Source organism: Branchiostoma belcheri, unplaced genomic scaffold (assembly GCF_001625305.1).
Source record: "Branchiostoma belcheri isolate BF01 breed outbred unplaced genomic scaffold, Haploidv18h27 scaffold61, whole genome shotgun sequence".
In the NCBI taxonomy this organism is placed as follows: Eukaryota; Metazoa; Chordata; class Leptocardii; order Amphioxiformes; family Branchiostomatidae; genus Branchiostoma; species Branchiostoma belcheri.
In genome coordinates, this window is record NW_017804254.1 from 1192558 (window position 1) to 1205307 (window position 12750).

Here is a 12750-nt window from a genome sequence, read left to right on the forward strand (position 1 = left end):
TATACAATTCCAGCCCATAGAAGATGAAAAGACACACAGCGTCAGGACGATCCACGAACATACAATTGCTACACAAGCATTCCGCTTGGCCTTAGAAGCATTGTTGTGGAAGAAAATAGGGTGCCTCACAGCTATGTAACAATCTATAGATAACAAAGATAGAGCTGATGCAGACATCGCCTGCGTAAACAACATGCAAGTGTATAAGTGTAACATGGCAATCACTCCGTACTGACTGAGCTGACCGAAAGCAAGACAGAGAAGGAGTACCCCTGGCAGGAGGTCTACAGTCGCGAGATTTGCGATGTACAGATACAAGGCCTTGTGGAGCTTCCGTGTTCCGATGATGCCGAAAAGGACCGTAACATTGGCTAATATGATGAAGATTCCAATGAGTCCAAAAATGTACACAGACCACCCATTTCTACTTAACAGCGAGTCATGCGAGGAGCAAGCCTCACTGGCCTGATGGTAGGACATGTTCGTGTTGCGGAGGTGCCAATAGTAACACTGAAGCAGGTTTTCAAATCGTGGAGGGTCCGAGTTGTCGAACCGTAGAGGGTCCGAGCTGTTGTTGAACCATAGAGGGTCCGAGCTGTTGTCGAACCATAGGTGGTCCGAGTTGTTGTCGAACCGTAGAGGGTCCGAGTTGTTGTCGAGCCGTAGAGGGTCCGAGTTGTTGTTGAACCATAGAGGGTCCGAGTTGTTGTTGAACCATAGAGGGTCCGAGTTGTTGTTGAACCATAGAGGGTCCGAGTTGTTGTTGTTGAACCATAGAGGGTCCGAGTTGTTGTTGAACCATAGAGGGTCCGAGTTGTTGTTGAACCATAGAGGGTCCGAGTTGTTGTTGAACCATAGAGGGATCCGAGTTGTTGTCGAATCGCTGAGAGGGTCCGAGCTATTGTTGAACCATAGAGGGTCCGAGCCGTTGTTGACAGACCTGTTGTTGTGCATTTTCACTAGATTCCGCTGATCAGTCGTTGGTGAGCAAAGTTATAACTGATGGAAGGTCTATTCGTGCTCTATTCGTCCGAAGCTCCGACTGAACAGATCTCTTTCGAGCATGGTTAAGAGCTACACATTTATAGCTAAGGTACAGCTGTCTTCGTAATCTCAGGCTTTATCCAGATTGAGACATTTTCTATCGCCCGTGAGTCGGAGGTAAGTAGATAATGCAGTATGGGCTGCAACAATCAACACAGTTGTTACGATTTTACGATCGTCGGGACTTATTCGGAATCCTAGCGTGCGTGTAAATCATACAAGGACAGGTGACAGTTAACATGGAATACATTTGAAAAAAGCGACATAATGTACTGCAAAGTAGATAATGCTATCTTATATTTAATTATGTACAGCTGTCTTTGAAATTGCTGTCTGTCTACGACCTTAATTCCCTAATACTTTCCATGGATTTTAGGGTGAATGCTAATAACAGCAGGTGGTATATGTGACTGGTGGCGATGCGCAAATGTCTTGAAAGAGGAAATGGAATGCACTTTAAACACAAAAGACGTACATCTATACCATTATCTAGTACAGCTTTTTGTAATACATCTTATAACTCTCTGACGCTCTTCCTAACTTCCTTCGAGTAGAAACAGCAGCCGGCCAGTTGGGTTAGTTCTAAAGTACAACCTCTTTAAATACGTAATCCTAACATATACGGTAATCCAACATACAGCTGCCAATACTCTTTAATGAAGAAATCTAGTATTTTGTACGGATTGTGATGCTCGATGTGGAGTGGAGGCACGGTGTACCACGTCGTTATGCAACCAGGGTACATCCATAAAATTCCTTTTCTTGTCTTTTTGGTGGCCGTCCCTGGTATTCTCTTATTCACAATCCTGAATTCGAATGGCCATTGCAAGATCTGTCGCAATTGGCTTGTGAACTATTATCGGATAAGAGTGAATTACTGGTCATACAGCGCATTATCAAAAGTATGTTTTTTCGTTTTACTACCCCCAGTTATCAGTGCATAAACATCATATTGTTACGATTTCTATGTACATGTACTTATTTTGTTGAAATCGCTTTGTTCTTTTCGCGCGGCGGCACCGATTCCACCTAGAAGTACAGTACCTCCAGACAGTGCCTCTTATGATTTCTTATGCCGTTTCTGTGATAATAATGTTCAATATGACTATAAGATATTTTTTCAAGATCAGAAGACAAGCGATGAAAGCATATGGATGGATGTTGAATATATGATTCATTTGTAGATAAGCTATAATTAACGGTAATAAGACTGGTAATAAGATAAATGTCATCACTTATGAAGATTGAAGATAATAAAATTGAATTGATAGTATGACAATGACCGTACATGACATCACAACACAATGTAGAAATTTTACCAAGTGTAACCAAGGAGCTTTAAGCTTTGATGTAACACTTTGGTGAAGCAAAACTCAGAATGTTACCCCCTCTTGCAAGCTCAGTCATGGTATGAAAAGTCATAATTTGCCATAATAATCTAACCTAACGTTACATGTATGAGAAACTGAATTGCCTTGTTTCTTCAAAATGTGGACTGTTAAGTGGATTTTTTCAGTCAGTATCTTTGCTCTTAAATCAACAAAGACTTGAAAACATTTATCCATCCATAATTTTTATGCATTTGCGGTGAGCTAGTTTAATTTTGACACACCTACATGACAGCCCGGATGGTATGGCCCGTTTTACAAAGGCTGCTGGGATACCATTTTAGGCCCCAAGATGGCGTATTTGGGTGTCCATCAAAGGAGTCTGTTTTGGTTGGCGACAGTTTTGGCGTTTAGCAGGAGCTGTGGTGAGTCCTTGTACCACATGTCCGATGTTCTGTATTCTTGTCGTTGTAACCAAACGTTCTGTGACTTGAAGACTACCGTTAACAGCAGCGTTTTACCGCCAGTCGTGTGCAAGTTGCGTGCTGCTCACTGCTAGGATTTAGTGTAAACGATACCTTGAGTCTCGCCCATCGCTCAAACCTGTCAAAACTTTCGGCCAGACATCCGCCATACTGCGGTCTGTGGCCACATTATCACGTCTTTTATGCTTAAAAATCCTTTAAATGTGCATATCCGATACTGTCGAAATAGATGGTAGCATAATTTACAGCGCTTAAAACCTGCTTTTTGCACCTTGGATAATGCTCAGGCCGGGTCCGGCTGTAAACAAAATAAACAACATGTCTTAAATTGAGATTAGCCTGGGTGCCCCGAGGTTGCCGTTACAAAATTATCGGATGGCACCCAGGCTAAATTTCAGACGGATGTCATTTATTTCGCGGCTAAATTTCACCACTAAACATATCCTCAATTTTCCGCTGTCAAAAATCAGGAAAAGTCTGTACCCAAACATCCTCTTTCAATGTTTCAGTTCTTCTTTCTTTGTCCAAATCATGAATCAGTGCTTTCCCTGCGCTGCCCAAGACACTAGACCCTCCAGACACGGGAATAAGATAAAGAAAGACTGACTGCAGCTGCAGGACGTTTCCATGACTGCAGATGCAGAGCACAGATCACGAACAAAGCAATAAATACAATTTAAAAAAGCTACATGTAGCATCATAACTTAATTAGATAAACAGCCTAACTTAACTATGAGTCCAATTTTCTTCCAGATGGACAAGAGAACACGACGTTGCCACTGCCGACAGTTCCGAGCAGATGTAAGCCGATCGAGTTTGAGTGTGCCAACGGGCTGTGCATCCCGGGCAGCCGGTACTGTGACAGCTGGAACGACTGTCTGGATGGCTCGGATGAAAGAAATTGCCGTAAGCTTAACTCTTGATCTCCTCTGTGCGGGGGTAGTCATAACATGTCGTGCGATCGTGGCCTAATCACAAGTGTTGCATTTACATCACGACTTGCAATGGCAATGTGAAATTTGAAGCAAAGAAATGTATTTACAGTTAAAGTTTCAAGGCATGAATATGGTCTAGCCTGACTAAATCGCGCTCCTGGCGGCAGCCGCCTTAAGGTTGCCGCGCCCCCAAAATTGACCTCCGGCTGAGAGAGCTTGTGTAACACAGGCTACAACATAGGAACTTAACAGTAGAGGTATATCATATTTAGTGTAGTACACTTGTACATTCAAACCGAGTACATGTTAAGAAGTGGCTATGCAGTCAAAAGTCTCTTGTTTTTCTGATTACCTTTGACCAAGGAAAAATGACATTAATTCACATACCTGCCTACTCTGAAACCTTCCTTGGTCTTGTTTGATTTTTAAGAATTTTGATGGCCATGTCTAGAATGTCCAACTGTTCCAGTGTATGGTTACACCTGCAGTATTTCCTCCCCTTCAGCACGACCACCCACCACACAGTGCTCACGGCTGCAGTTCCCCTGCAATGACGGACATTGTATCATCCTGCGCTTCCGCTGTAATGGCTTTGAAGACTGCCCAGATGGGAGCGATGAGATCAATTGTCGTAAGTTGGTGAAATGTATTATAAGTCTATGGGAAAATAAGGACAGCTTTGGCCATACTGAAATTTTTAATAGACATGTTTACTTGTAATGTAAGGTATTGTGGTGTCAAATCTGTAGCACTGCCCAAATATACATATCTTAAACAAGACATCTTAGGGCTAGAAATACTGGGTCATATGCACCTTAGTGCAGGTGAAATTGGGTCTGTGCAGGTACATGTATTTCTGATGTCTACCTGAACCTAACCTGCACTGGTACTTGTAGGTGTATGTGGATTTCTATTTGTTGCATTGACTGTTACCACCTATGAAATATAAAAGAAATAATGGCAATGGTTTCTCAACCATTTTTTGACATGATCTATACTTCTCAAAGTCTTAATTCATTATCAGAAAACAAGATACAAGATCATAAGAAGCATCTTGTATTGTTACAGTAGTTTCCAGTGTTAATAAAATTATAAATGTTCTAATGTCCATGCAGCACTCTACCCTATGGTATGTCTGAATCCGTTGTTCCGCTGTGAAAATGGAAGGTGCATCGACAAAAGCTTTGTGTGTGATGGGAAGGACAACTGTAAGGACATGAGCGATGAGATACACTGTGATGACGTCCCTTCAGGTAAGTCTGCATTGTACGGTTTGACTTGTCTGGTCTTACTTACAGGGGCTCAGTGTATCAGATGGTGATGTGCTACAGTGTTAAGTAGGACTTGGGCAGCTCCCAACCCTCCTTATGATTCACACCAGCATGTGGACTGCCTCCTTGATCTTTCTGTGGGCCTTACGTCAAATCCTGTTCTTCAAGAAAGTTTTTAATGCCAATCCTCCCAGGCTCCCCCCAGAACAGTGGCCCCAGTAGTACGTCCCACCTCCTGTACCATGATGCTCGGTACCAGGCTGCCACCTACACCATCATCGGCTGTACTGTGGCGTTTGTGGCGGTGGTGGTGTGCTTCGTCATCACGGTCCACCGGATCAAGCGGAGACAGGAGGCTCTGCGCACGCCGCCCCGCCAGCGACAGGACATCGCCAGGGACTACAGGAGAGGGATGTTCCCCTCACAGAATCAGGTACAATTATATGTCTATACAATTTAACTTTCCATTCAAAATGAAACTTGTTTTTTTAAAATCAGTGAATTTATGGTTGATGGGGAAACAAGTAACCAGTCTATAGTCCTATTTTAAATCAATTACAGTTACTGACAGCTGCCTTGACAAATGTTCTACATTTACAAAATTGCTGTAAAAGTGTCAGTACCATCTTTAGTTATGTATAAACTTCAGTTCATTTTGCTTTATAAAAGTGTCAGTACCATCTGTAGTAATGTATAAACTTCAGTTCATTTGAACATTCTTCCCTCATACATGTACATGAAACATCTGTTTGCAGATGCCATACTTCATCCAAAGCAGTGGATACAGGAGAGCGTCAGGCAACTACCTGGTGACCTACAACATCAACAACGGGGTGCAGATCATATCCAACGGGCTGGTCAAGCCTTACGACGCGCCGCCCAAGTACTCGGACATCGTGGGCGGGCTGGAGGAGGAATCTCCAGACTCCCCTGGATCACCACCACCCCCCTACAGCGAAGTGGAACAGCCGTTGTTGATGAGACTGGATACAGGGGAACACCAGCAGGAAGAGGAGGCTGGAGGAAACCTTCAGGTCCTCCTGGTCTCTGGGAGGGGCGACAGAGACTTTACTGTGACCCCAGGTCAAAGTGGAGAGGTCGTGTGTCAAAGGACAGAGGAAGCAGTACCCATGTTAGCTGAGGAAGGAGGGCACCAAGAGTCGAGTGCGACTGTCAGGACACCACGTGGCAGTGACAGCAACATGACAGGAAGAGCAGAAGAGCCACCTAGTGATCAGCATGAGAGCTGCAGCAGTAGAACCCAGTCTGAGCCAGAGACTGTTACTGAAGTTCAGTGAAACAGTATTCAGAATATTCTCATATCTTGTGTTGGTTCAAAGCAGAGTTTTAATCTCCAGAAGAAATATTAGGGGCACAGGAACAATCTGGCTAATCACAGATTCTGACATGAACATTTGTGCCATTCTTTGTGCCTGGAAGCTTCCATACTACTTATATGTGCTGTACAGGTCTTAGCAGGAAGTGCATCTACTTTAAACAGAAACATTAACTTAAGTCTGTTGTTTGTGTTGTCAGCTGTTTCATGTATTCACAAATGTTCAGCAGATGTGTGTAAATCAGTGGTCTGAACCTCAAGAACATTAGCACCAAAGTTACGGAGACAGTTGAAAGTGAGGTAAACTTTTTATGAAAGAGGCAAGCGATGGAACAATTTGGTCTTTTGAATGTATGCTAAGTATCAAACAGGACAGAAATATTTGTAAGTGGTACAGATGATACAGTGCAAGTAATAAAACTGACCACAAACAGTATTTGTTTGAAAAATAATCCGTACACAAAGAGGTGTACTGCAACATCAGTATTGAGAACACTTAAGAAAAACCTGTTGCAAATGCGGAGTGCCGGAGGCTATTCCGTCAAGAAATGTGCTAAGGCATGGGTGTTTTAAATGTTACGATCATTTCTTGAACTTGAAGCATTGAACAATCAAAATGGTATATATACATCCTGTAAAGTTACTGTGTTTTTGTACAGTTATGAAGATTCTAGCTTTCTATTTTGTATATCACACCGTTGCATATGTAAGTTTGGCATTGTACATTAGCATACTTGCATACATTCCACTTTAATATACCATGTCAGTTATTTTGGCAAGAAAAGGTTTTTATAGAAAACTACTGGAAGGTTTGAAAGGACCTATTTTAAATTTATCAACTTCAGAAACAGCCCTAAACCTTCACTGTGCTAATATGATGTGTAACAATTTTACATATGAATTCTTGCCATTCTGTCATTTATTATGAATTGACAGTCATGAGCAATGATTGGATAACAGTCAACAGTATTGTATATCAAACTTCCATTTAGTGGTCTGTACCAGATATTGTTGCTTGGTTTGTGATACATGGCAAATGCGATGTACATGTATCATTCCTTTAGTACATTTGTATAGTGCAATGCAACATTGCCTATCCAGGCCTTTGCTTAGTAATAGTGGTACCAGTTTTGACTTGCAATGTAATAATCCTGTGATCTGGAGATGCCATATACACAGACATATATGTTTGATGTTTAGCTAATTATGTAGGTAGCCAAGAGTTATTGTTATATGATGTACATAACTTGCTAGCCATATATTTTGATATTATTTTTGTACCATCAAGTGGTTATATCTTATATGCATCATTACCTGTATTGGTTAAATGGGGAGAGTGTAGTGCGTGCATTTAAAACATTGTACCTATGCCAGCGATGTATGCAGTAGAGGGTAGTGCAGCTACATGTATGTCAGGATTATCATGATGTTAGATTAAAAAGTACATGTACAATGCCTTTTGTATCTGGAATTGACAATATGTCATCTAATTTTTTTACTTGAATCTTTTTTCCATGAACTCATTTTGCCAGGTTACGACAGGTCCATGATTTATGCCTTGCCCTACCATTAATTTGAAGGCACATTGTCCCACACATCATGAGTGCAGCTACACTACTATAAGGTGTCTTGGGCACAGGCACTGATACTGAAAACAGTTAACTTAAGAGTGCAGTATGAGAGTGCTCGCAATTGTATGTAGACTTTAATATTATATCTGGATTGATACAAGGCAAGTCCAGAAGTCGCCATATATAGATACAGTTCAGGAAGGAATTTGAAGTGGCAGCTAAGGGTTGCTTGTCCTTCGAGTTAGACATCCTTTTGGCTATCTCTGTGCCCTTCACCTTTGGAGATGTGCTGACGTCTGTTTTCGTGCAACTGACATATTCAATTGATGTATTCCAAATTTCTGGGTCTCTTGTAGCCATTATATACATATACAACAGTGGAACAGCTGCCATTCAAGTTTGTCCGTGGATACACCAGTGGTACATTTGTACAGCTGCTGTTCAAGGTTGTCCATAGCTATACAAGTGGTACAGCTGCTGATTATGGTTGTACATAGATACACCAGTGTTACAGCTGCTGTTCAAAGCTGTCCATATACATAAACTAGTGTTACAGCTGCTGTTCAAGGTTGTCCATAGATACACCAGTGGTACAGCTGCTGCAAAGTGCCAGAGTCTGCATCTGGAATTTGAAGGAAAAGCTTTTATGTTGACAAGGTACAGTGATAAATCAACTTGCCAAAGGTTGACTTCACAGCCATAATTTCCAGCCTCTAACGTAGAACCTTCCTTACCTTGCAGGTTGAATTTTTCTAACAGGCGTGTCACCTTCTCCTTGTCTGCTAAGACATCCGTAAGTGTAGTTGGGAGTAGACATGGCAGGGTAGTGTTAAAGTGCAGGGTGATGTTGTTATGGAAGGTGGCATAGACCAGACAGGGGACATTCTTTCCTGGATTCACTGCATACAGACCTGCAAAAAATACATTCCAACACTTCATAAAATTGAATCTTCAATGTCATTTACCTAAATGTAATTTGAGAAACTGATGAATAGAAGTACTCATTGATGAATGGTAGCCAAGGATCTGTTCTTTCCAAATGCTTCAAAATGTCTACGATCATTGACCAGCTCCTACTAGTGCTGAATGCCTACCAAGCTGATGAATTTGTTTGAAAGGCAGTTATATACTGGTTGACAAATAGTTTCTTTAGAGTCTTTGTTTATTCATGAAATACTCAAATTGTCCTGCTGGCTGCTTTTCATTGCAGTCATGCGAGAAGAGGTCAGGGTCAGACAAAACTATACATGTAAGATCCAGGTACATGCTTGAGTCAGACAATGTCCTTCTCCATGATACAGAAGCGCCCCCTACCAGCACAGAAGGCATTGACAGGCTGGTCGAACTGGAAGCGGACCATGTTCTGCAGGTGGTCCATGATGTACGTCTGTCCATCCCAGCCACATGCCACTATCTCGTCTTTACCGTCCCGCTATGTGAGGAAAAAAGATCAATGTCTATGATCATATATCAGGCCTAGTAACAGCATTGTTAATGCCTAACAACTGCTACGCATTACATGTAGTCATTACCTGTTAGATCAATCCCTTGTAACTGACAGGTGTACATTTTCATACCTTACTACAAATGTAGCTTCACAACAAAACATGACAGTCTTGGAGAGGAATTCGAAGGACCACAAAGAAACTGAACTGGAAACTCTGAACTACACATCAAGAAATTTAAGTGTTGGCAGTCAACATCATTTTACATGTCTAAACTTGAAGATGAGATTTGTTTTGATAATACTAGTTTAATCAACTCACAGTGACGTCCAGTTTGGTCAGTGAGAACAGGTGGTGGTCCACCTGGAGTGACCACACAATCTCCTCTCCTTGGCCCAACATCAAAGTACCTGATAAGTAAACACACAATGCTGCTTAATTTCTGTCTATGGAGGTCAAAATGATCAGCATTTATTGTTATGATGTTTGTCAGCATTTGTGCACTTTTTCAGAAAGCATCATATACATATAGGTATCTCAAATTTCACTCAGGCATAGAAGACACCACAGTCAGAAAATTAACATCTTCAAATCTATAGTAGTCAGGATGGAGTGTTTAAAGGGGAGAACCACCTACCATCTAGGGTACACATAGCATACAGCCCCCGTCCTGCACAGTCCCCTGCATCATCTGATGGCCCTACACAAACAAATAAACAACAAGAAAAGACATTTCTGAGCAATCAGAACAAACAATTGTTAAGAGATCTGAATTCAGGACTTTCTCAAAGGATTCTTTACATGTGCAAAATTGGGCTATTCTAACTTGATTCATTTTCATTATCTGACTGCTCTTCATAGGCATACATGCACCTGACAGCCCTTGTAAGTGGATTTCTTTTTACAATGTACCTGTTGCCAAGTTCCCGATGATCTCTGTTGACACATCAGGGTTCCTGGCTCGGGATGACACCAGGGGGTGGAAGATCACAGTCTCACCACTGGAACACAAACACACAGTCATCCATGGGTGAACCGAGATACTAGTACCAGACTAATCCAGACCATTGTTGATGGATTTTTTTCATCCCAAAATGAAAATAATTCACTTTACATCAAATAATCAAATCAATCAATTGTCCACAGGCTTAATAAATAATCAAAAGACAGCAAAATTGAAAGACAATGTTGTTGAAATTACTGGTATTCTGTAACGAGAAAATCTGCAAAAAAGATGATTGCATGGGAACATGTTCTTACTAACCTTGCCTGTTGCCTTTCCTCCTCCTCTTCCTCCTCCTCCTCTTCTTTGTTGCCCCCCTCCCCCTTTCCCCCTGTCCTTCATCAGTAGTGTCGTGTAGGTGCAGCCAGGCTGGGAGGCTAACAGCTCTGTCTGGCCATCTACTCCCTTAGTTACAACAATGGAACCCACCTGGAAATACATGGCAACCATCAGACTAACTATGACATGATTTGTGGAACTTCAACACCAGAAGTGTTAGCAAAATTTATCTCACAAGTCCCAGTTCTTTGAGGTTTAGGAGGCAGCTTACCTGACCAACCAACTCCCATGTCTGAAGGAGCACAAATTTGCCACTCAGGACATCCTGGCCCTGCAAAAAGGAGAAATAGTGAGAAAAAAAATAAATCATAGTCACTGTTGTTTTTTCTACCTGTTAAGACATCGACAATTTATATATCTGTTTCTTTTCTTTTTGGGACTGTGAAAGCTACCCTGAGATGATGATCTATTCTTTAGCTGTTTTAGTTTCAATTGGTCTACTATAATACTCACTCACTCACTGAGTCACTATCCAGTTTAGCATTCTGTTGTTCCCTGTCTTCCTAGGGTTAGATGTGCTTGCACAATTGCTGCAGCCATACTTCTCATCACTGGTACATCTCCTTAAATGCATTATTGTCAACACACACATTACTCACTGTGGAGGCTGGTGAAGTATTTTCCACCCAGCTGTAGGCACGGACTACACGGTCTGTGTACCCAATCACAACCTCCTTCTTCCCATCATTATCTGTGGACACGACAGGTGGTTTAAAATACTTTTTGATGATTGATGTCATGAGATGTCAACCAACCATCCTTCAACAAAGACAGTCGGCACCACAGATTTTCTGCAACTTATGATCCACTGTGCACTTTTGTCAAGACTGTGCAAAGGTAATTAATAATACCAGTAGCTTGCATGTGGGTCATGCTATTTGCCTTTGAGTAACCATATGTATGTCAAGTAATATTAAGGTCACAGTATAGGGAGAGATCCTTCTTTCCACGAACAGAGAGTGGAACAGCCTGCCGGCTCACATTGCTCTTAGTAGCAACTTAGAGGACTTCAAGTCCATGCTGTAATCCCCCCTTGAAATCTCCATTTCCTCAGTACATTACCCCACCCACCCTTGCGCAGTACACACTTGAATGACATACATGTAATCTTCGACAAGACGAAGGAGGTTGTTTAAAGAAAGAAGAAGAAGTATGAAACATAAATGTGACATTTCTGGAATTATAGTTTTTTAAAGACTGAATTGTACAACAATTGTGGTGAAATATGACAATAAAATGCCCTTACCAATGTCAGCTATGACAATAGCTTGCCCATTGGCAGCTAACAGCTGCTGATATACAGGTGTCATTTCCTCTGGCCCTGCTTTCTCCTGTGACAACGCTGCTTCCTTGTCCTTCTCATCATCTTCATTCTGCAGACAGATATCATTCATGCAACATTAATATCAAAATATACTTTAATTCCAAATATGCAGTATAATATGAAGGTCTTATATGTGTGTGATCAAACAGATTTATCATTACAAATTGGCATTGTTTTGAAAAGCAGCCATTTTCAGAAGAATTATCTATACAGTTCGGGCATGTCAGTGTAATGACAACCCTGCTTAGTATATTCAAGGAGCTTCAAATTCTTGATTTTCAACTTGTCTTCCTTGGTATATGTGCAGACCTTAAATTACCTGTTTCTCATGATGTTCTATGGAGAAGACATGGCACCAGCCTTCAGCACTCAGCGTCATAATCACATTCTGAAACACATGAAATTTTATGTATCAATGGTTTAAAAAGACTGATAATACAAAATACGTCGATGAAGGTTAGACATCCAGGTAATACGATATGCCAAAAAACCGTTACTCAAGCAACGGTTTCAAAATCATATCCAGTTGCTTGAGTAACGGTTTTTTGGCAATACAAAATAGTATCACTGTTTTGTATTTTTTTAAATGCACATTGTCTATTTATTTGTGGGCATGGTGGCCTTGAAAAGGTGCACTTAGGTGCACCTGTTCCACCATGCCCTCCATGT

General features: G+C 41.5%; 2 protein-coding genes across 2 annotated transcripts in view; one reads left to right on the forward strand and one right to left on the reverse strand.

The window, feature by feature from the left end:
- The first annotated feature begins 2702 nt into the window (after window positions 1–2702).
- Window positions 2703–7753, forward strand: LOC109482900 (low-density lipoprotein receptor class A domain-containing protein 3-like). The gene is made up of 6 exons (XM_019785785.1): window positions 2703–2797; window positions 3611–3763; window positions 4298–4423; window positions 4908–5045; window positions 5258–5496; window positions 5819–7753. The coding sequence occupies exons 1-6, from the start codon at window positions 2725–2727 to the stop codon at window positions 6359–6361; spliced, it is 1272 nt and encodes a 423-aa protein (XP_019641344.1). The 5' UTR covers window positions 2703–2724; the 3' UTR covers window positions 6362–7753.
- A 336-nt stretch (window positions 7754–8089) lies between these two features.
- LOC109482896 (integrin-alpha FG-GAP repeat-containing protein 2-like) overlaps window positions 8090–12750 on the reverse strand; it is a 7147-nt gene continuing 2486 nt past the window's right edge. The window contains 10 exon segments of the mRNA XM_019785780.1: window positions 8090–8592; window positions 8705–8881; window positions 9285–9402; window positions 9737–9825; window positions 10053–10115; window positions 10328–10416; window positions 10680–10747; window positions 10749–10847; window positions 10969–11028; window positions 11357–11448. Coding sequence (XP_019641339.1) covers window positions 8534–8592; window positions 8705–8881; window positions 9285–9402; window positions 9737–9825; window positions 10053–10115; window positions 10328–10416; window positions 10680–10747; window positions 10749–10847; window positions 10969–11028; window positions 11357–11448 — 914 coding nt within the window. The 3' untranslated portion in view covers window positions 8090–8533.

Bases quoted from the DNA above. Each gene is read 5' to 3' on its own strand.
- LOC109482900 (XM_019785785.1), top strand. From the start codon at position 2,725: ATGGCGTATTTGGGTGTCCATCAAAGGAGTCTGTTTTGGTTGGCGACA. The intron at 3,764-4,297 runs GTAAGCTTAACT...CCTCCCCTTCAG, and splicing joins CTCGGATGAAAGAAATTGCC to CACGACCACCCACCACACAG. The intron at 5,046-5,257 runs GTAAGTCTGCAT...CAATCCTCCCAG, and splicing joins CTGTGATGACGTCCCTTCAG to GCTCCCCCCAGAACAGTGGC.